Here is a 24874-nt window from a genome sequence, read left to right on the forward strand (position 1 = left end):
AACGAGTCGATTGGTTACGCAGTCCAAGTAGGAAATGGCTTCCACAGTAAATCAGTGTTAGATATATTTGTTAATAACATACCTGTATTATTTCCAAATAACAGGCACAACTGTTTGCATATTATTGACCTCATAATACACTCCCACGGTTTTAAGTAACGTGGGTATATTATTTTATATATAACATATATTAAGTACATAATTGTATATTATGTACTTTAATATATCTCATATATAACTCGAATCCTTAACAGCACAAAATTTCCAAACATTACATGAACATTCTAAATGGATACTTTTCATTTTCCCCAGCACTGAAGAAGCTCAGCTCACCTAAAACAATATCTGGATGTGCAACGGTAAAAAGCACTGACTCTTTAAGAATTTCCTTAAATAAGTTATTTAAGTTAAATTCTTGCAAAAGCCTGACTCTGATCCGACTTTTACCTAGAGTATATTTTTAGATATCAGTAATTGATACCCTCCTTTCTTACCATAAACAGTATTTCCCATCAGGAGATACCAATAAAGACAAATAGGTAGGGCACTAAACATGAGATGGAGAAGCCAACCATGCCGTAGGTGACGTACCTGTAAGGAAGTTCAACTTCCATATGCTGTCTTGCTTTTCGAATATCATCACATGGTATATTGAAGACTTTACAAGCTAAGGGAATGGTGATCCTTTTCATTATATCTCTGACTATTAGTACAAATACCATTCCTATAAGGATCCGCATTATGGCTTTTCCAAACAGAGTTACAGTAATGGGGGGCCTAGCTAATGGCAGTGTGTCTAGAGGGGGATCTAACAAAAGGCCCATGCTGTGAGTCACGTGGGAGCCGCATGCGATTCCAGCACCACTCCCTAGGATCTCGGCTGTGTCTCCTCGGGACGTGCTCCAGGTGTCAAGGGTGAAAGAAAAGATTCCTAAAGCTAAATGGAGACCGACGATGATGAGAGGAGAGTATTTGTAGGTTTGGTTGAAGTTGTCGATCAGGTCCACAAACGGATAGAAGACAGCTAGGATTAAAATGGTGTACAAGAATCCAGCAATAATGTCCTAGGAAAAGATAAGAGTATGGTTTGGTACAATACAAAAAACAGTCTGTATGTCACATTTCAAATGTTGACTAGATACAAATCTTACAAAGTCAAAACCTCAAGGTAGACTTTACGAACTTATCATATAACAGGTGCTGCGACTGTTTTTGTTTTGTTTTGTTTTGTTTTTGTGGTAACTGTGGCTGGAACCCAGAGGCCTTCTACCTCCCAGACCTATTTTATATTTTATTTGGAAAGAGGGTCTCTTAAGCCAGCTGAGGCTGGCTTCGAACTTGTGCCATCCTCCTGTCTCAGCCTCCCAAGCGCAGGGATTACAAGCGTGCGCTATCACGCCTGGCTTGCAACTGTTTTATTTTATTATTATTATTATTTTTTTTTTGGTGGTACTGGGGGGTGGAACCCAGAGGCTTTCTACCTCCGGGCTATACTCCCAGACCTATTTTATATTTTATTTGGAAACAGGGTCTCACTAAGTTGCTGAGAGCCTCACTAAGTAGCTGAGGCTGGCTTCGAACCTGTGCGATCCTCCTGTCTCAGCCTCCCCAGCGCGGGGATTACAAGCGTGCGCCACCACGCCCGGTATTGCAACTGTTTTAATAATAAAAAGATTACAAAACTAGATTGTCTTCACAGTTCTCCCCTTTCATTCACTACATATATAGTCTATACAAATTTATATTCAGATTCTGATCAACAAACCATGCTTCCAATTTGCAGTTTTATTTCTGGAGAATGAGTATACTTTTATTCAATGACACAACCTTTCCTTGCTGTCAGAGCTTAGACACTAGTGGAAGAGACCATTAAAAAAATATGATATCACAGTTACAGATAGTTACAACTGTTGAGAAGAAACCAAGACAGGGAGGTGGGAGAGAATGGGGCAGGAATTGGGGAAGGGCTAATTGAGTGATGTGGGCATGTATGCCTCCACCATCTTGTACTCCAGTAAGATCTATGATTATAATAAAAAGGGGAAGAAGAAGGAGGAGGAGGAGGAGGAGGAGGAGGAGGAGGAGGAGGAGGAGGAGGAGGAGAATTCAAGACAGGACAAGATGGCAGGACAAAGGATCCTCTTGGAGTGATTAGGGCAGCCTGCCTGAGGAGACGACACCTGGGCAAAGACCTGGTTCTGAACCAGAGTGAGCCCAGTCCTTACAGGGCTAAAGGAAAAACGCTCTGGGTGGAGCAACACCAAGTGCGAAGGCACGAGGCTTTGGGTGAAAAAGAAAGTGCTGCAGTCAGTAAAGGAAGTGAGAGGCGTCCAGGGTGACTCAGGCGGCAAAAGGAGGGTGTGATATGAGGTCAGAGAAGGCAGAAGGCCAACCTGAGACCGCCTGCAGGCTAGGGAGAGTTTTGATTGAGTGACCACTGTTGGTTTATTGTGGTGGTGGGGACTGAACCCAGGGGCATTCTACCTCAAAGCTATACCCCAGCCTTATCATCTGCAATCCTTCTGTTAGCTTCCCAAGTACTGGGATTACAAGTGTGCCCCACCACACCTGGCTTTTATTTTTTTATGGTGAAAAGCAAGAAAGGAACTTTATTCAGTATGGTCATACTGGGATAGATATATTTTTTTTATTTAGAAACAGAGTCTCCCCAAGTTATTGAGAGCTTTGTGGCTTCAAACCTGCAATCCTGTCTCAGCCTCCCAAGTACGGGGGTAGGTGTGTGTGTGTGTGTGTGTGTGTGTGTGTGTGTGTGTCCCAAGTATGGGGGTAGGGTGTGTGTGTGTATGTGTGTGTGTGTGTGTGTGTGTGTGTGTGTGTGTGTGTGTCCCCACACCTGGCTTGATTTTTTATTTTGAAACAGGATCTTGTTAAATTGCCAAGGCTGTCCTGAGAACCTCTCGTCTCATATTTTTTTCCCCTGATTCCTTATTTATAAGATAATACATAATCAATTCCTAGAGTGCCCTAAAAGATACCATGGGAGATGCTGAGTAAAGAGAGAGAAAAAACATAGAATTGAGTTCTAAAGGAACTGAGAATCTAGCGCAGGTGACAGATGAGAAGTGGGAGACTGAGAAAGAGAAGACGGGAAGGCAATGCTTAGGGGTAAGAACATCTGCAGTGGGTCGTGAAGAACGGACGGGATAGTTAGAAAGCAGAAAGGGCATTCCCAGCAGGGCGTGGGGCAACGCTTGTCATCCCAGCATTCTGGAGGCGGGGACAGGAGGACCGCAGTCCCCACAGCCTCAGCTACTTAGTGAGGCCCTTTGCAACTCAGTGAGTTTTTGAAACTCCTGTTTCAAAATAAAGGATAAAAAATAGGGCTGGGGGTGTAGCTCGGAGGTAGAAAGCCCCTGGGTACAACCCCAGTACTGGAAAAAAGGGGGAAGCGTTCCAAGGCAAAGGTTACCGCATCCCCACAGGTGTGGAGACGAGAAATTCTCTGTACTGAAGAGACCTAAGCGTTCAGGAAGGCATCACACCTGTGTGAGGGCAAGTTGACCAGACAGGTCACTGACTGGAGATGGAGCAGTCAGACCGGAAGCAGGGTACTAATTAGGAAGCCGCTGAGGTCTGAGGTACGCTGAACAACACCCAGGGGCCAGCCCGAGGGGGGCGTCATGCCAGCTGGGCAGGGAGTGTGTGCTGCAAAGCCAGGCTGTGCTGCTGCCCTGGAAGCTTAATTGCATTATCAAAATAAAAGACTGATGTCAGCCCTAAAATGTACTGATGGGGAAAAGTTGCATATGCAAATACAAAAGTTTCTAGTCACGGAGGCCTTGACTAAGACTTGCAGCTCCACTTGGCTTCAATCCAGTGACAGGAGAGGCACAGAAGAGAGTGTAAAGGAAAATAAAACTGCAACTGGAAAAAGGAACAAATGTTATGCTTAGCACTATATCCAGCTACTGTGATTAATGGAACCTTTCAATTAAATACATAATTACTACCTTAACACTTCACAAGTCATCATATTGATATTTTTGTAAAAATAAGTTAGGAGACATACAATAACCATACTTTCTCATTTAGGTTTCATGTAATGTTGCAAATGACTGAATTAATTTCCTGCCAATGAATGTCAGAAAAAAAAAACAAAGCATTAAAAACCCAATGTTCTCCTTACCAGAATGGAGTGCATTCCCATGTAGACTCTACTTAGGCACACTAGCGAGCACCAGCAGGGAATGAGAAGCAGTCCACATACAAGAGGATACTAAAGGAAAAAAAAAGTCAAATTAGGTCAATTTAGTTAGATACAAACAACCAAATAAATACCAAACCACTGTGCTATGAAACTCCAGGTTATCAAGAACGACTTGCTTTCCTCCCCCTACCGAGCCCTGGACTGAGCGGGGCACACAGCGGACATTAAAGGAATCCTGCAGCAAGGGTGAGCCACCGAAGAGCTCCACTGTTTCTATACTCTTCTTTCTGGGAACTGGCTCATTTTTGCTGCTACAATAGAGAGTCGACTACGGCTTGCCACAGGAGGAGGACAGGAAAGACAATGTACTTAATATGGCTCCAAAATGAAGGCAGGCGCCTCTGGACAGCATCAGTGTCGCGCTCCCCAGGGGCGGACCCTCGCTTCCTTGGTGACCGCCACTTCCAGTTTGCAGGGACATCCCCTCCTGTGGTCCATGAGCTTTCTACTTCTGTGCCCCCCACTAAGTTTCTTCCCCTCCCTCCTCCTCCCCCTCCCCTCCCTCCTCTTCCTCCTCCCCCTCCCCCCTCCTTCTCCTTCTCCTTCTCCTTCTTCTTCTTCTTCTTGTGGTACTGGGGATGGAACCCAGGGGCATTCTACCTCCAAGCTACACCCCCAGCCCTAGTTTTTATCTTTTTTTTTGGAAACACGGCCTCACTACTAGCTGAGGCAAACCGCGATCCTCCTGTCTCAACCTCATGCTGGGATTGCACCACCACACCCGGCTCCCACCCACTCAATTTCAAATGGCAATATTAATGAGAAAAGGTTTGGTGGGGCCCTGGCAACAGAACACACAAAAGGAAAAAAGTGTGAACAGAAATTACAGACAACTTTTGGTATCCTGAGATAAGAGACAGGGGCTGGCCCACATGCTGCAAGTTTGAAAAGAAAGAGGAAGGGCACTTTTGGGACATTTTATATCTCCCAACTTCAAATTTCTCAAAGAAATTGAAGCCACAGTGGATGAAGAAGTAGAGCTGGAAGGAGGGAATGAAGCAGGATTGAGAGTGCAGAGACGAAGGAAGCCATAGCTGCTCTGATTTGGCTTCTCGGCCCCATTTCACATGGTTCTCCATTCCTTCCATCCTTCTTTTTTCTTTTCTTTTCTTTTTTTTTTGCGGCAGTACTAGGGATAGAACTCTGGGGCACTCTAGCTACGAGAGACACCCTCAAGCCCTATTGTTTATTCTTATTTTGAAAGAGGGTCTCACTGAGTTGCCAAAGTCCTCACTAAGTAGCTGAGGTGCAAACTGCAATTCTCCTATTCTTATTTATTATTGGTAGTCTTGCTTTTTTTTTTCTCCCCCCTTGGCACTAAGGATTGAACCCAGGGGCATTTGACCTCTGAGCTAAACCCCCAGCCCTATTTTTTTTTAATTTTTTATTTTGAAACAGGGTCTCACGAAGTTGCGGAGGGCCTCACTAAGTAGGCTGGCTGCAAGCCCGGATCCTCCTGTCTCAGCCTTCCAAGTCCTGGGATTGTAAGTGTGCGCCACCATGGCTGGCTGCCTTTTCTTATTTTTTAGTTACTACCTAGCACACTGAAGACCTGCATCCCAAGGACCATATACCTAAATCCTTCCCATATCCTCCTCGAGGCCTGTACAGAGTTAAGCACATCTTGCCTTAAACCAAACTCATCATCCATCTCCCAAACTCATGCCTCCTCTCATGTCCCCCACTTTATTCAGAAACATCGTAACGCACAGAACAATCTAATAAGAAACTTGAGTCGTGCCTGATTCCTCTCTTAGCCCTGCTACTCCAGCACACCGGAGCTTTCCTCATCCAGCCTCACCAGGCTTAACTTCTGAAAGTGCTTGGCCGGCCATCTCTTTCCATCCCCGCTTATCCAGGCTCTACCTTTTTCTGCTGCCATTTCTCCCCATATGTGAAAAGCTTGGTTTATGAAGTAAGTACTGTGACAGAGAACACTAAAAATTCAGAGGGGCCCTAAGGGATAAACATTTAACTTAGCTTAGGGATGTTAACAAAGCCACCCACAATAAATAAGTTTGAAGTTGTCCTGAAAGATGGGTAGGATTATATCAGAGAAAGGTCTGAGCACAGGGCCGGAAAGAGAGAGCAGAGTATTATAAACAGCAAGAACAACAGCAGAGCTGGGCGTGGTGGCGCACGCTTGTAATCTCAGCATTCAGGAGCCTCAGCTAAGGTGAGAGACCCTTTCCAACTCAATGAGACCCTGTTGCAAAATAAAGAATAAAAAATAGGGCCAGGCGTGGTGGCACAAGCTTGGAATCCCAGCATTTGGGAGACTGAGACAGGAGGATCATGGTTCGCGGACAGCCTCAGCTACTACTTAGTGAGACCCTTTGCAACTCAGTGAGACCCTGTTTTCAAAACAAAGGATAAAAAATAGGGCTGGGAGTATAGCTCGGAGGTAGAATGCCCTTGAGTTCCACCCCAATTACTGCTAATAATAATAATAATAATAATAAGGCTGAGGGTATAGCTTGAAGGCAGAATGCCCCTGGGGTTCCACCTCAGTACCGCAAAAAAAAAAAAAAAAAAAAAAAAAAAAAAAAAAAAAAAGCTCTTCTGTGAGCAAGAAATTGTGAACTATGAGCTTTTCTATGACAGTATGTAATAAACTCTCTTCCTGCTTGGCAATGCTATAACTAGTAAAAAATGTAAATCATATATAAAAACATTATAAGCAGCCAGGCATGGTGGTGCACACTTGTAATCCCAGTACTTGGGAGGCTGAGATAGGTTTGTGGCCAGCTTCAGTTACTTAGTGAGGCCTGGGGGTATAGCTCAGAGGCAGAAGATCCCTGGGTTCAATCCCCAGTTCTGCAAATAAATAAATAAATAAATAAAACCATGATAAACTGGGTGTGGTGGCACATGCTTGTATGCTTGTAATGGAGTACTTGGGAGGCTGAGAAAGGATCAAAGGTTCCATGTCAGCCTCAGCAACTTAGTGAAATCCTGTTTCAAAATAAAAAATAAAAGACTCTACACTAGCAAAACAAATAACCCATCAATAAATGGGCAACTGAATTGAATAGACACTTCACAAAAGAAGAGATACAAATGGCCAAAAGATACATGAAAAGATGTTCTTCATCACTGGCCATCAGGGAGATGCAAATCAAAACTACGCTGAGATTCCATCTAACCCCAGTCAGAGTGGCAAGCATAAAGAAATCAAAGAACAACAAATGCTGGCGAGGATGTGGGGAAGGACGAACTCTACATTGTTAGTGGAAATGCAAACTAGTTCAGCCACTATGGAGATCAGCGTGGAGATTCCTTAGAAAACTGTGAATGGATCCACCATATGATCTAGCTTTACCACTCCTGGTTATCTTTCTAAAGGGATTGAAATCAGAGAACTACAGTAACAAATGCATACCCATGTTCATAGCAGCACAATTCATAATGGCCAAAATACTGAACCAACCTAGGTCTCCATCAACAGATGAATGGATTGCAAAATTATGGGAAATACACAAAATGGAATTCTACTCAGCTATAAAAAAGAATAAAATCATGTCATTTGCAAGATGGAAAGACCTGGAGAACATTATGTTAAGTGAGATCAGCCAAGCACAGAAAGAGAAAGGACTTACGTTTTCTCTGATATGCTCAAATTAGGGAGTATTAGGGATACCAGAGGGGCTCCAGACAATAGAGGAGAAACCTCAGCAAAGCTAGAATGGGAGGAGAGGAAGGAAGAAGGCTGAGGTTGATTAATGAAGGAGCTACATCTAATTTGTGTAAAAATATAAATACAGCATGGTTAACCTGGACACTCATTGTTGGGAGGGGAGGAAGGGGAAAGGGGCAGAGGGTACCAAGCATAGTCTGAATGTATGCCATTTAAAAAAAAATAAGAAAAGCAGGCTGGGGGTATAACTTGGAGGTAGAATGCCTATGAGTTCCATCTCAAGTACCAAAAAAAAAAAAAAAAAAAGAAAAGAAAAACAAAACCAAATAAAAACAACAACAACAAAACAATGATAAGCAGAATAGAAAAAAATAAAAGAACAGGTGCTTAAAAATCAGTGACACAGCACTGGATGGAGGTGATAATCAGCTAATCAGAAACTTGAGAGAAGAACAGACACAAGGCTGGGAAACCAGCTAGCTAAGGCCCCAATAACACAGGTTGCAGGAAGCTGGTGTGGCCAGAGCAGAGAAAGTATACACCACAGGTCATTGAAGAAACGGGTGAGGAGGCGGTCAAGACACCGTGGCACATATCTGTAATCTCAGTACTTGGGAGGCTGAGGTAAGAGGATCACAGGATTGAGGCCAGCCTCAGAAAGTTAGTGAGATGCTTGGCAATTTAGCAAGGTTCTGGTTCAAAAATAAAAGTTAAGCTGGGCATGGTAGTGGACATTTGTAAGCCCAGTACTTGGGAGGCTGAGACAGGAAGACTGCAAGTTCACAGCCAGCCTAAGCAACCTTGTAAGGCTCTCAGCAACTTAGTAGGTCCCTGTTTAAAAAAAAAAAAAAAAAAAGGCTGGGCATGGTGGCGCACGCTTGTAATCCCCATCCTTGGGAGGCTGAGACAGGAGGATCACGCAGATTCAAAGCCAGCCTCCACTACTTAGTGAGGCTTTCTGCAACTTAGCGAGACCCTGTTTCCAAATAAAATATAAAAAATAGGTCTGGGAGTGTAGCCCGAAAGTTGAAGGCTGCTGGGTTTCATCCCCACTACCACAAACAAACAAACAAACAAACAAATAAATAAATAAAATGCCCTTAAGGTCACTCCCCAGTACCAAAATTAATTAATTAATTATTTTTTAAAAAGAGGGTGTCTTTTTTTGGTTTCTGTATGTGGTGCTAGGGATTGAACCCAGGGACATCCTACCTCCAAGCTATACCCTCAGCCTGATTTTTTAATTTTGAGACAGAGTCTCACTAAGTTGCAGAGGGCCTAAGTAGCTGATCTTCCTGTCTTAGCCTCCCAAATACTGAAATTACAAGCGTGTGCCACCACGCCTGGCTCATGGTGGGTGTTTCAGGTCTATGATTCCTACTAAGGCTAGCTTTGACCCCGTGGTCCTCCTGTCTCAGCCTCCTACTGGCACTGGAGATTGTTTTTTGTTTTTGTTTTTTTGTGGTACTGGAGGTGCAACCCAGGGGCTTTTCTTTTCTACCTCCGGGCTACACTCCCAGACCTATTTTATATTTTATTTGGAAACAGGGTCTCACTAAGTTGCTGAGAGCCTCACTAAGTAGCTGAGGCTGGCTTCGAACCTGTGCGATCCTCCTGTCTCAGCCTCCCAAGCGCGGAAATTACGAGTATGCGCCACCACGCCCGATTTAGCACTGGAGATTGAACTCAGGGACATCCTACATCCGAGCTATACCTCCAGTCATGTTTTTTTCTTCCTTCCTTCTCTCCCTCCCTCCTTCCTTCCTTCCTTCTTCTTCTTTTCTTTTTTAATTTGGTAGTGGGGATTAAACCCAGGGGCATTCTACCTCTGAGCTACAGCCCAGCCCTATGTTTTAATCTTTATTTTGAAATAGGGTCTCCCTGAGTTGCAGAGGGCCTCACTAAGTAGCTGAGGCTGACAGGGAACCAAGATCCTCTTGTCTCAGCCTCCCGAATGCTGGGATTACAAGTGTGTATGCGTGCGTGCGTGCGTGCGTGCGTGTGTGTGTGTGTGTGTGTCTCTTTCTCTCTCTCTCTTTTGTGGCACTGGGATTGAACTCAGGGGCATTCTATCTCCAAGTTACATCCTCAGCCCTATTTTATTTTATTTGGAAACAGGGTCTTGCTAGATTGGTGAGAGTCTCATACTTGCTGAGACTGTACTCAAACCTGCAATCCTTCTGTCTCAGTCTCCCAGGTACTGAGATTACAAGTATACACCACCATGTTCAGCTCCCTATTTTTATTTATTTTTTTTATTTTGAAACAGGGTGTCACTAAATATGCTAATTTTGTTGTTGTTTTGGTATTGGAGATTAAACCCAGGGGCATTATACCTCCAAGCCTCAACCATAACCCTATGTTATTTATTTCGAAACAATGACATTCTATTTTTTTTTTTGCAGGTCTGGGGATGGAACCCAGAGGCATTTGACCTCCGAACTACACCCCCTGCCCTATTTCTTATTCTTTACTTTGAAACAGGGTCTCACTGAGTTGTAGAGGGCCTCACTAAGTAGCTGAGGATGTCGGCGAACTGCGATCAAAATTTGGGTAATGGGCCGGGCGTGGTGGCGCACGCTTGTAATCCCTGCGCTTGGGAGGCAGAGACAGGAGGATCACGCAGGTTCGAAGCCAGCCACGCGCGCTGGATCAGGAGACCCTGTTTCCAAAATGAAAATGTAAAAATAGGTCCGGGAGTGTAGCCCGGAGGTAGAAGGGCTTCCAGGAACCCCAGTACCACAAAAAAAAAAAAAAAAAAAAAAAAGGGTACTGCGGCTGATCCAACTTGACAAACATAAGTAAACATTACACATAATATTGTATAGAAAAAGAAAAAACAAGCCAGGTGTGGTGGCACATGCTTGTAATGGTGCATGCTTGCAATCCCAGTACTTGGGTGGCTGAGACAGGAGGATCTGGGTTCAGGTCAGCCTCAGCTACTTAGTGAGGCCCTTCACAACTTAGTGAGACCCTGTTTCAAAATAAAGAATAAAAAATACAGCTGGGAGCCGGGCATGGTGGCACATGCTTGTAATCCTAGCACTTGGGAGGCTGAGACAAGAGGATCACACAGGTTCGAAGCCAGCCTCAGCTATTGAGTGAGGCTCTCAGCAACTTAGTGAGACCCTGTTTCCAAATAAAGTATAAAATAGGTCTGGGAGTGTAGCCCTGAGGTAGAAAAGCCCCTGGGTTCCATCCCCAGTAACACACACACACACACACACACACACACACACACACACACACAACAGCTGGGAGTGTAGAGCGGAGGTAGAATGCCCCTGGGTTCAACTGCAACACCACAAAACAAAACAAAAATGTTAACACCAGCTTTTTCTTATTTTTTTTTAATTTTCTAAGCCAGGTATGGTGTCATATATCTGTAATTCTACTACTTAGGAGGCTGAGATAATGGTGTCCTATATCTCTAATCCCACTACTTAGGAGGCTGAGATTGTAGGTTCAAGGTCAGCCTGAACAATTTATTGTTTCAAAATGGAAAATAAAAGCTGGGTGTGGGCTTGTAATCACAGCATTTGAGAGGCTGAGACAGGAGAATTGTGGTTTGTGGCCAGCCTCAGCTTCTTAGTGAGGCCCTTTGCAATTCAGTGAGATTCTGTTTCAAAATAATGAATAAAAAAATAGAGCTGGGAGTGTAGCTCGGAGGTAGAATGCCTTTGAGTTTCATCACTAGTACATAAAAAAATAAAAAAATAAAAAATAAAAAGGGAGCTGGGCATAGTGGTGTCCGCTTTTCATCCCAGTACTTGGGGGCTGAGACAGGAGGATCGCATGTTTGTAGCCAGCTCAGCAACTTAGTGAGACCTTCTGCAACTCAAAGAGACTCTTTCAAAATAAGAAGTAAAATAGGGCTGGGGGTATAGCTCAGAGGTAGAATGCCCCTGGGTTCAATCTCCAGTAAGTAACACAAAAAAAACAAAAAAATAAAAAGAGCTGGGAACACAGTTCAGAGGTAGAATGCCCCTGCATCCAATCCCTAGTACCACACACATACACACAGGAAAACTCTCAGCAACTTATTCTCCAAATCTTCTATAAGTTCCAGTCTTATCTTGCTTGTCTTTTGGGACAGAATTTAACATTACTTTTCTTTCCTAAGAACACCATCTCTTATTTTCACTTTTGATTTCCTCCAGAGCGTACTATTTCTATGATATTGTCCAATCTACACCCCTCTCTTCGCGAAGACCTCCCCACCCAGACCCAGCAGCTGGGCCCTGGAGACCAGCTCCGGCTGTGGGCTCCTCCTTGGAAACCTGGCCCTGAGGAAGCAAATCAGGGGGCAATGCTGAGCCCATTCGATTGTTTTTTTCTAACATAACTTGAAATAAAATCGGAAAGCCTGTCTGTGCAGTGTGAGTGATGCAGAGCTAGAGGTGAGGCAGGCCTGTGCTGCCAAAGCAGAGGAAGGGAAGGGAGCTGGGCTGTGGGGCCGCCTGGGTCCGGAGGGTCCCAGAACAGCTCTGTGTAGAAGCTCGGCCCAGGGCGGGAATGCCCCGAGGTGGGGCTTTGGTAAGTGGTGGGATCCTGAGGCTCTGGCCTCACAGTGGATTAATCCACTAGGCTGAATGTACTGTTGGGTGGTGGTGAAACTGTAGGCAGGTGGGGCAGGGTTGAAAGAAGTAGGCCGCTGAGTGGGAAGGCGCCCAAGAAGCCGATCCTGCCCAGGCCCCTCCTCCCTGCCTGGCTTCCCAGCTCTTCTCCCGCAGGGCCTGCCACCCCTGGGCCCAGACCTCTGACACCCTGACCAAATAAAATTTTCCTCCTCTAAGTTGTTCATGTCAGGTATTTGCTGCAGAGATGAAACAATGCCTCACACACAATCCCAAGGAACACAGATGCGCAGCAGGCCACTGGTGCCCGTGTTCCCGGGTGGGCTCCCATCCCTCAGGAGGCCCAGCAGCACTCTGCTGCCCGGGGGCCCGGGGCCTGGCCCTCCAGTCTACAAATACATTTCTTCTTTTTGCTTAAGCTAGGGCAGATGAGTTTATTACAAGAACTCACACACACACCCTTTAGATTTCCCTAAGGTATCTTCTCACCTCTCCAGTGGCTACGTGTCAGATTCTGTTACAGGTTCGTTTTACTTGTCAATTCCTTAAATATTGGTATTTTAAGAGGGTTTTTGCTACCCCCTCCGTTCTCACTGTGTGTCCCTTCCTTGGACGGTATTATCCACTCTTGCCACACACCTACATGCTGACGACGCCAACCTCCCCTGATCTCTTCTGTGTATACAACTACCTCCTACAGACCTGTAGGCAGCTGTTTTACGGACACTTCAAACTCAACATACCTAAAACTAAAATCATCTACCCTGTGCCCTGTACTTTTTCCAGATATGACCCACTTCCAACATCTGTCATTTCTACAAAGCAAACTGCTCTCAACTTGCCACACAGAAAATCTGAAAATAATACTTTATTCCTTTTTTTTCTTCCTTTCAGCCATTCCAATCAATGAGACACCATGTCTCATAAACTCTATGTTTTGTTTTATTTTGTATTTTATTTAGTGTGGTACTGGGGATTAAACCCAGGGGCATTCTACCTCCAAGATATACCCCCAGCCCTTTAATTTTTAATTTTATTTATTTATTTATTTATTTATTTATTTATTTTTGTGGTGGTTCTGGGGTTCCTGGAAACCCTTCTACCTCCAGGTTACACTCCCAGACCCACTTTATATTTTTATTTGGAAACAGAGTCTCTTAAGCCAGCAAGGCTGGCTTCGAACCTCCTGTCTCAGCCTCCCAAGCAGGGGGATTACAAGCGTGCGCCACCACGCCTGGCTAATATTTTGTTTTAAAACAGAGTCTTGCTAAGTTGCTGAGAGTCTTACTACACGCTGAGGCTGTCCTCGAACATGCTATCTTTCTGTCTCAGCCTCCCAATTACTTGGATTAGAAGTGTGTACCACTGTACCCTGGTTTAAGAAGCTGATTCTAAAATATATACTGAGCTGGGCATGGAGACACATGCTTGTAATCCCAGTACTTGAGGCTGAGACAGGAGGATGGAGGGTTCACAGACAGCCTCAGTTACTTAGGCCCTCTGCAACTTAGTGAGACATTGTTTCAAAATAAAAGAATAAAAAAATCCGGCTGGAGGAGTAGGTCAGAGATAGAATGCCCCTGGATTTCATCCCCAGTAATGCAAAAATAAATAAAATAAAATATATACCCTTTGGGTGTGGTGACACACACTTGTAATCCCAGTACTTGGGAAGCTGAGATAGGAGAATAGCAGGTTTACAGCCAGCCTCAGCTTTGTGAGGTCCTCCACAACTTAGCAAGACCCTCTTTCAAAATAAAGAATAAAAAATTGGGCTGGGGTAGAACTCAGAGGTAGAATCCCCTGGGTTCAATCTCCAGTATCAAAAATATAAAAGTGGGGGAAGAGTGAATTAAAAACTTACATGTATAAGTACTTTACCTTTCCAATAAAAAATAACAAAAGAATTTTTCTTGTTACTAGACAAACTAAATCTAAAATACATATAGAAAAACAAGAATAGTAAGAATTCTATTTTATATTTTATATTACATATAAAGCTATAATAAATATAATAATATAAACAAAGCATGATAGTGCACCTGTAATCCCAGTATTTGAGAGGCTAACACAGGAGAATTGCAGGTGTGAGGACAGCCTAAGCAAATTAGTGAAAAAATTATACCAAAACTATTGTTTGAGTTGGGCCTGATGACACATACCTATAATCTCTCTACTTGGGAGTCTGAGACATGAGAATTCCAGGTTCAAGCCCAGCCTCAGCAACTTAGGAGGACTCTATTTCAAAATAAAAAATAAAATAGGGCCAGGTGTGGTGACACACACTTGTAATCCCAGCATTTGGGAGGCTGAGACAGGAGAATTGCAGTTTGTGGACGGCCTCAGCTACTTAGCGGGGCTTTTTGAAACTCAGTGAGAGCCTATTTCAAAATAAAGAATAAAAAATAGGGCTGAGGGTGTAGCTCGGAGGTAGAATGTGCCTGGGTTCCATCCTCAGTACTGAAAATAATAATAATAAAAAGGGATGGGGGGCCAGGTGTGGTGGCACACACTCGTAATCCCAGCAGGAGGCTGAGACTGAAGGATAGCGGTTCCCGTGAGCAGCCTCAGCTACTTAGTGGGGCCCTTCACAACTCAGTAAGACCCTGTTTCAAAAATAAAAAATGACTAAAAAATAGGACTGGGGGTATAGCTTAGAGGTACAATGCTCCTGGGTTCCACCCATACACACACAAAAAAAGGGGGGTATGGGGGTGTAGCTCAGAGGTAAAATGCCTTTGGGTTCAATCCTCAGTACAACACACACAAAATGATAGTAGAGATACAAACCTAAAAATATGGATATAGGCCTAAATAAATACTTAATATGATAAAAGTGACAGTTGATAGAAGTGACAGTTCAAGTCAGTAAGGAGAAGTAAATTATTCAGAAAGTGATGCCACTGGGAAATATAAATTGGATAATTAGATTCCTTCCTTAAAGCAAGAAATGCTGGATTTTTTTTTTTTTTTTTTTTTTTTTGTGGAGGTACTAGGGATTGAACCCAGGGGCATTCTATCTCCAGGCTACACCCCCAGCTCTGTTTTACTTTTATTTTGAAACAGGGTCTTAAACCAGGCGTGGTGGTGCACGCGTGTAATCCCAGTACTTGGGAGGTTGAAACAGGAGGATCGCAGGCTAGTGGCCAGCCTCAGCTACTTAGTGAGGCCCTCTACAACTTAGTGAGACCCTATTTCAAAATAAAGAATAAAGAGCTGGGCATGGTGGTGCACGCTTGTAATCCCAGCATTTGGGAGGTTGAGACAGGAGGAATCATGGTTCGTGGACAGCCTCTGCTACTTAGTGAGGCCCTTTGCAACTCTGTGAGACCCTGTTTCAAAATAAAAACTAAAAAATAGGACTGAGGGTGTAGCTCAGAGGTAGAATGCTCCTAGGTTCCATTCCAGTACTGCAAAAAAAAAAAAAAAAAAAAAAAAAAAAAAAGAAAGAAAAAAACTGTGGCTAGCGATGCAGCTCAGTGGTAGAATGCCCCTGGGTTCAATCCCTGTACCACAAACACAAAACAAACAAAAAATCAGGGTCTTGCTAGGATGAGGAGAGTCTCACTACTTCCTCAGGGTGTCCTCGAACCTGTAATTCTACTGTCTCAGCCTACCACGTACTAGGATTTACAAGCATGTACTACCCAGCTCCCCTAGCTGATAAGTAAATTTATAAAATCAAAACAAAACAAAAATAGCCTGTGGAGTGGCACTTATCTGTAACCCCAGTACTTGGGAGATTGAAAACAGGAAGATCACAGGCTCAAGGCCAGCTTCAGCAACTTAGCAAGACCCTGTTACAAATAAAAAAATAAAAAGTGGGGATATATCTTAGAGGTAGAATGCTCGTGGGTTCAATCCTCAGTACCCCCCCACAAACACACAACAATAAACAGCTGTTTATTACAGGCATGCACTTGTAATTTCAGCTACTCAGGAAAGTGAGGCAGAAGAATTACAAGTTTGAGGCCAGCCTCAGCAATGTGGGGAGACCCTGTCTCAAAATAAAAACTAAAAACAGGTTGGGGATATACTCATAGGTAAAGCGGCCCTGGGTTCAACACCCAGTGTCATAAAAACAAACAGAAAACAATACAACAGTAAGTAGCAATGAGAGGGCTTCTAGTTTTGCTCACAAAGGAGTAAGAAGAGCCTTTGCACTATAAGCATCCAGAAGATAAGCTCAATTATATGAAGCAGTTGTTTTCAGATATTAGAAAATACAGTACAAGATTGTGAGTCATAAGAAAAGCAAGCTGAGATGAGCCTCAGCTTGCAGCTGCAGGCAGTCCCCAGGCGGCTGCCCAGGAAGAGGAACCAGTGAGCTGAGGGGAGAGGCTGTGCCCACAGAGCACAGAATACAGCAGAAAGCTAGAGAGGAATCTGCAGAGATGAGCCCTGGACATGTGTCCAGAGCTGTGCACACTCTGAGCCAAGTACCACTCTGTGCTGCCATGGGAAAAAAGCCCACCTGGTACAAGAAGAGCTACCGGAAAGCAGAAGGCCAAAACATCCCCAACGTTCACGTAAGCTTGAAATGACCTTCTCACCACAGAGTAAAGAGGGAACCGCGGAGCAGTTAGAGGATTACACCTAAGGAGTGAGGCTATGTGTAATTCTGGGCCCATCCTAGCAAGCCTAAAAGACAAATGAGAGAGGGGGGGGAGGGGGGAGAGGGAGAGGGAGAGGGATAGGGAGAGGGAGAGAGAGAGAGAGAGAGAGAGAGAGAGTGAGTGTGTGTGTGTGTGTGTGTGTGTGTGTGTGTGTGTGTGTGTGTTCATTCCTGAAGACTTGCTCAGGGGGGCATTCTACCTCTGATCTATACTCACGGCCCTATTTTTTATTCTTTCTTTTGAAACAGGGTCTCACTAAGTTGCAGAGGGTCTAAGTAGCTGAGGCTGCCAGCAAACCTGTAGTCCTCCTGTCTCAAAACTCCCAAGCACTCAGACACCCAGCTAAAGGACTAGTAATTTCATAGCACAACAGAACAAAGTTCGACACTATTTAGAGAACTACAACAAAGTCCAAAAATCTGTATAAAGCACCAAGCAAAGAAACAAACAAAAAAAAGACATAACCTATACACTGGGCATGGTGGCGCACGCTTGTAATCCCAGTAGTTGGGAGGCTGAGACAGGAGGATCGCAGTTCACAAACCGCCTCAGCTACCTAATGAGGCCCTTTGTACTCAGTGAGACCCTGTTTCAAAATAAAGAATAAAAAATAAAAAGCCGGGCGTGGTGATGCACGCTTGTAATCCCAGTACTTGGGATGCTGAGATGGGAGGATCAAGGTTCAAGGACAGCCTCAGCTACTACTTTGTAAGGCCCTTTGGAACTCAGTGAGACCCTGTTTCAAAATAAAGAATAAAAATTGGGCAGGGGGTTTAACTTAGAGGTCAAATGCCTCTGGGTTCCATCCCCAGACTCGAAAGGAAAAAAAAAAAAAGGGCTGGGGTATAGCTTGGGGGTAGAATACCCCTGGGTTCCATCCCCAGTAACACACACACACACACACACACACACACACACACACACACCATAACCCATAACCAAGAGAAGTATTATATTAGAAACATACAAAAATGACACAGATTACAGAGTCATTAGAAAAGGACCTTAAAACATTTATTTAGCCGGGGGTGGTGTCACACACTTGTAATCCCAGTACTTGGGAGGCTGAGACAGGAGGATCTGAGTTCGCAGCCAGCCTCAGTTACTGAGTGAGGCTCTCCACAACTTAGTGAGACTTGTTTCAAAATAAAGAATAAACCGGACATGGTGGCTCACGCTTGTAATTCCAGTGCTTGGGAGGCTGAGACAGGAGGCTCGCACAGGTTTGAAGCCAGCCTCAGCTACTGAGTGAGGCTCTCAGCAACTTAGTGAGACCCTGTTTCCAAATAAAATATAAAATAGGTCTGGGAATATAGCCCAGAGGTAGAAAAGCCCCTGTGTTCCACCCCCAGTACCCCCCCACACTAATTAAAAAATAATTTAAAAAATAGGGCTGGGGGCATACCTCAGAGGTAGAATGTCCCTGGGTTCAATGCATAGTGCCACGATAAATAAACTGATTAAAGTAAAAAACAGAAACAGAAACAACAAAACAAAAACATACCAACCTAGAATTCTGCATCTCACGAAAATATTTTTCCCAAATTGCCAAAATATTAAAAGCTAAGAATGCCATTGCTAAATGCCATTGCTAACAGATCTAAACTAGGAAAAAAAAATGTGAAAAGAACACACAACTCTTTAGGCAGAAGGAAAATTACACCAGTTCCAGAACTACACTGGCATATTCTTCCCATATTCTGGGACATTATGCAAAAGAACAATGTCTTGTGAGTTTAATGACATATATTGATGGTCCCACTCTGAGAGGGGACAGGGGAAATGGAAGTGCACTGTTGCAGAGTTCTGAAGCTCTATCTGAATTCGTCTATTACCACACCAGCTTTCACAATACATTTCTCAGTGAAAGAAAGCAAGGGCCAGAACAGTGCAATGATGATACTTTTTTTTTTTGTATGTGTGGTACTGGGGGCTGGACGGGAGTGGGGGGCATTCCACCTGCTAGCTATACCCCAGCTCGATTTTATTTTATTGTTAAATTTGGAAACTGGGGTCCCAGTAGGCTGCTGAGTCTCGCAACTTGCTGAGACTGTCCTTGAGCCTGCGATCCTCCTCTCAGCCTCTCAAGTGCTGGGAAGAGAGGCATGCACCACCACTCCTGAAACGCTTTCAAGCACTACTTGAAGCTCTACTCTTCTGGTCTCCCTCTTTTTTGCTTTTGTTTTAGGTGTGTGGTGATGGGGATGGAACCCGGGGGCATTCTACCTCCGACCTACACCCTCAGCCCAATTTTTTCTTTATTTGGAAACAGGGTCTCTCTAAGTCGCGGACGCTGGCTGCGAACCTGCGATCTTCCTGTCTCAGCCTCCGCTCCGGAATGCTGGGATTAGAAGCTGCGCCACCACGCCCAGCTTCTGAACTACCTTACAAAGATTTCAAGACTGGCACTACTACGATTTGAGATAGCAATCTTTTAAAGAAAGATTATTTTGGAGAAATAGAAAATACACTCTAAGCAGCAAGTGTTTATCTTTGAGGAATTGGCTCTATTGACGTGCAGTGCTTCTCCCTTATCTAGTGGACCTGAGCCTCCTGAGCCTCCGGGGAGGGAGTGACTCGAGGATATCTGCATTTTAAATACCCCTAGCCCCCAGCCAGGGTGGTTTTTTTTAAAATAATATATATACTATTATTTTAAGAATGAAGAAGCTTCCTGAGAGAGGAGGATCACAGGTTCACGGCCAGCCTCAGCACCTTAGTGAGGCCCTGTTTCCAAACAAAGAATACAATATAGTGCTGGGGGTGTAGCTCAGAGGTAGAATGCCCCTGGGTTTAAACATACAGGGTTAATTTCTTTTCCTTTCTTTCTTTCTTTCTTTCTTTCTTTCTTTCTTTCTTTCTTTTTTTTTTTTTTTGTAGTACTGGGGTTCCTGGAAGCCCTTCTACCTCCGGGCTACACTCCCAGACCTATTTTTACATTTTTTTAAAATTTGGAAACAGTGTCTCCTAAGCCAGCGCGCCTAAGCCAGCGCGCGGCTGGCTTCGAACCTGCGCGATCCTCCTGTCTCTGCCTCCCAAGCGCGGGGATTACAAGCGTGCGCCACCACGCCCAGCATAGAGGGTTAATTTCAAAGGCTCTATCTAGGAAGTAACTTGAACAAATTTCAAGAAGGGTAGGAGGGAGAACTAGATACCAGGCAGGAGCGAAGTAGTCATGCCCAGCCAAAAGAATGGTTTATTGTATAATTCAGTTTCAAGAGGCACTTCAGAATCCTACAGATAAAAGTAACCACACCTCCCCTAAGCCAACAGGTAGATGGGCAAAACAGATACAATCAATAGTAGAGCTATTAGAAAAAACACTGCAGCTGGGCACAGAGGCCCATAGGAGGACCACAGGTTCGAGGCCAGCCTTAAGTGAGCTCCACAACAAAGTGAAGCCCTATTTCAAAATAGAGAATTTAAAGGGCTGGGGGCGTGGCTCCGCCCTAGAATGCCCCCGAGTTAAATACTGCCAAGGAAGGGAGGCTCTAGGGAAGGAAGGGAGAGCAAACAAACAAACTTGGCTTTCATAGCTTAATTCTTTATTTTTCTAATTTTTTTTCACTATCCACTCTGGAAATAACAGCCTTGGAAGTAGTACACTACCACCTGACAGAGAAGAGGAGAACAAAACAGCTTGAGCAAAGGAAGGCACTTTTGTTTATAATACCTAAGAAGATTTAAGAAAAAATAAAAAGGCAAAATAGTCATGATGGTTTCTGTAGTGGATTGTTACAAAGCTTTTTTGCATGTGTGGTACTGGGGATGGAGCCTAAGGGCATTCTACATCCAAGCTACACCCCTAGCCTTATTGTTTTAGTTTGAAACAGGGTCTCACTACACTGATCAGTCTCACTACTTGCTGAGGCTGCCCTCAGACCTGCGATCCTCCTGTCTCAGCCTCTAAAGCAGTGGGATTACAGGCATGTGCCATCTATAGTCAAACATTTATAAAGATAGGACCTTTATATAAAGGAGTCTTTCTTTCAAAACAACTATGCAAATTTAGTTTACTCCAATTTAAAGTGAAATAACAAATATAAACCATTACAAGATTAATTCTAAGCCAGGCATGGTGCATGCTTGTAATCCTAGCATTTGGGAGGCTAAGACTGGAGGATCGCGATTCGCGGACAGCCTCAGCTACTTAGTGAAGCCCTCCGCAATTTTTTTTTCGGCTACACTCCCAGACCTATTTTTTTACTTTTTTATTTGGAAATGGTCTCTTAAGTCAGTGCAGCTGGCTTCGAACCTGTACGATCCTCCTGTCTCGGTGGGGATTACAAGGGTGCTTGTGTGTGTGTGTGGTACTGGGATTCCTGGAAGCCCTTCTACCTCCGGGCTACACTCCCAGACCTATTTTATTTTTATTTGGAAACAGGGTCTCTTAAGCCAGAGAGGCTGACTTCGAATCTGCAAGATCCTCCTGTCTCCACCTCCCAAGTGTGGGGATTACGAGCATGCGCCACCATGCCTGGCCTATTTTTTATTCTTTATTTTGAAACTGGTTCTCACTGAATTGCAAAGGGCCTCACTAAGTAGCTGAGGCTGTCTGCGAACCACAATCCTCCAGTCTCAGCCTCCTGAATGCTGGGGTTACAAGCGTGCGCCACCACGCCCAGCCAGTTACTTTCTACATCTATAAAATGATCACTTGAGACTGGGTGATGTTTAACATTTTGTTTAGCTCAAATTTCTTGAGAGAGAGAGAGAGAGAGAGAGAGAGAGAAAGAGAGAGAGAGAGAGTGAGTGTGTGTGTGTGTGTGTGTGTGTGTGTGTATGTGTGTGTGTACTAGGGACTGAATCCAGGGGCATTCTATTTCTAAGCTACATCCCCAGCCCTTTTTTAATTTTGAGGCAGCATCTCACTAAGTTACTGAGGCTGGCCTTGAACCTGCAATCCTCCTGTCTTAGCCTCCCAAGCACGAGGATCATAAGCATGCACCACCATCTCTACTTTAGTTCAGATTTATAAAACTGTATGTACAAATTACTCAAACCTTGAAATAAGTATAGGTTGTTTAAAAACTATAATGTAAGTTTATTCTGACTTTTTTTTTTTTTTTTTTGTGGTACTCGGGATGGAACCGAGGGGGCATTTTGCCTCTGAGCTACATTCCTAGCCCTATTTTTTATTCTTTATTTTGAAACAGAATCTCACTGAGTTGCAAAGGGCCTCACTAAGTAGCTGAGGCTGGCCGTGAACCCATGATTCTCCCGTCTCAGCCTCCTAAATGCTGGGATTATAAGCGATTATAACCATCACACCCAGCTATTCTGATAATTTAAATGACCCTAAATATTAGCATGTGTCCTGAAAAGATGAAAAGTAAAAATTACTATTTTCTCCTAGTTTGGTTGCTAGTATTAATAGCATACAACATAATTACTCGCTGAGGAGGCATTATAAAAGGCCTTACAACTTTGGAATCCTGAGACTCATGAAAATAAGAGAAATATCATCAGCTAACCAGTAAAAATCATGCTAAACAGTTTACTGACAATCTATAAATTCTAAAATATATAGGTGAAATGAAAACATTTGAGATATTATGCAAAACATACGGTGGTGCTTTACAATCTGAATGGCACTGTATATCTCCTTCAGTTAAATAGGGAAAAACTTTCTATGGTACTTGTCTCTCATCATTCTGCCATTTTTACTGTATATATATATATATATATATATATATATATATATATATATATATATATATATATATATATATATATATTGCTATGTTACTATAAAAGAAATGCCCAGAACTACCCGTGGGAACATAATTTTGCCTACACTGAAACTGCACGTGGGCTGTGTAAGCTTATCAGAGGAGAGTTTTACATAGAATGTGTATTTCTCAATGCTAAGTTGATTTGGACCATTAAAATATTCCTTGGCTGGGCGTGGTGGTGCATGCCTGTAATCGCAGTACTTGAGAGGCTGAAACAGGAGGATTCACAAGTTCAAGGCCACCCTTAGCAACTTAGTGAGACCCTCGGCAATTTTATCCAGACCATTTGAAAAACAAAAAATAAAATTGGGCTGGGGGTATAGCTCAGATGTAGAATGTCCCAAATACCCACCCCTCCAAAAAAAAAAAAAGGCAAAATAAAAATGATCCTTAAGTGATCGTGCTTTCATATTTGCCATTGTTAGAAACTCTTGAGTCTGATCAGGAACCTTAGCTTCAGCCCTGCTTGGTGGTGCACACTTGTCATCCCAGCATTTGGGAGGCTGAGACAGGTGGCTCAAGGTTTGAGGACAGCCTCAGCTACTTAGTGAGGCCCTTTGCAACTCAGTGAGACTCTTTCAAAATAAAGAATAAAAAATAGGCTGAGGGTGTAGTTTGGAGGTAGAATGCCCCTGAGTTCCTTCCCCAGTAAAAAAAAAACAACAACAAAATAAAACCTAGCTTCAGCCAGACTTGGTGTCAGACATTTGTAATCCCAGTACTTGGGAGGCTGAGATGGGAGGATCCAAGTTCTGGGTCAGCTTCAGCTACTTAGTGAGTCCTCCAGAACTTAGTAAGATCCTGTTTCAAAAAATAAAAAATCGGGCTGGGGGTATAGCTCAGAGGCAGACTGTCCTGCGTTCAATCCCCAGCACCAAAAAAAAAAAAAAAAAAAAAAAAAAAAGAACCCTAGCTTCAAGAACTTTTAAACAACGAATTTTTACAGACAATGTAGCAATAATATTGGGACAGCTCTACTGACTGCACAGATCAGTGATCCAGAAGATAATCAAATTTTGTGTCTATCAGCACATTAGCATTCACAGCCCTTAAAAGCAGAACTCAGCCTGCTTCATTAACTTCCATAAACGAGCAGCGTTCGTTTAAAATTCGTTCCTTCATGGCTTGGGACCTGCACGCTTGTTTCTGGGTTACACCACGGCTCTGTAAACAGTACCTCGGGAGGAAGCTAACGACTTTACCTACGTCCAAAACAGAACCCGTTTAGGGGAAGGCATCACAGATTACAGTTAAACTGGGTCTTAGTTACTAAGTAATTAAAAACAAAACCCGTTTCCACTGTGCATCGCCACAATGAAAACAGTTGACAACTCAACCCCAGCCCAAGGGTGATACATTAAATCATGCCAAGTGTTTCCTCCGGCTTCTAAGAAAGGCTCTGCTATTAAAATACATAACAGCTAAATCTTCACGGGGTCCCCCATCGATCCAAGCCCAGAAGGGACCTGTCTGCGGGACCTGTGCAGAGAGAGGTGCGGGCGCGGGGTGTGGGGAGGCCGGCCACACTCGGGTCAGCGCGGCCAGGCCGGACACCCTACCTGCCAGCGGCCGTAGGTGAGCAGGACCATGGCGATGGGGATGGCGGTGCCGGACATGGCGTGGGTGGAGGGCATGCTGTACTCGGAGTTGTAGAAGACCTCCAACTTGACCACGGGCGGCGAGGCGGGCCGCGGCCGGCGGACCACGTCCTTGGTGCACTGGCCCAGGTACATGACCAGCACCCAGATGATCACGAGCCTCCGGCCCACCAGCGCGTCCAGGTTCCAGATCCAGCAGGGGAAGAAGATGATGTAGAAGAGCTCGTTGCCCAGCTCGGTGCCCAGGCTGAACAGGTAGTAGAGCGGCCAGTTGCGCACGGCCGCCAGCTCGCCCTCCTCGCCCGTCAGCGAGTTGCGGCGCAGCGCGGGGCCCCGCGGCGCCAGCCCGTTGCGCACGCCGTTGGGGGCGCCCCGGCCCGCCGCCTTGCCCGCCTCCACCCCGCACAGGCGCTGGAAGCGCGCCACCTTCTGCGGCTCCTGCAAGCGGCCGGCCAGCTGGGCGAGGCGCTGCCGCAGCGACAT

At 44.4% G+C, this 24874-nt stretch overlaps 1 protein-coding gene across 1 annotated transcript; it reads right to left on the reverse strand.

Annotated features, from left to right (window-relative positions):
- Window positions 1-512: 512 nt before the first annotated feature.
- On the reverse strand, window positions 513-24874 carry SGPP1 (sphingosine-1-phosphate phosphatase 1; the record flags this gene model as incomplete). The annotated part of the gene is made up of 3 exons (XM_080706861.1): window positions 513-1064; window positions 4148-4237; window positions 24353-24874. 3 exons carry the CDS (start codon window positions 24872-24874, stop codon window positions 513-515), a joined length of 1164 nt encoding a protein of 387 aa, XP_080562987.1.

This window comes from Muscardinus avellanarius, assembly GCF_963383645.1.
Source record: "Muscardinus avellanarius genome assembly, chromosome: 12".
Taxonomy (NCBI): Eukaryota; Metazoa; Chordata; class Mammalia; order Rodentia; family Gliridae; genus Muscardinus; species Muscardinus avellanarius.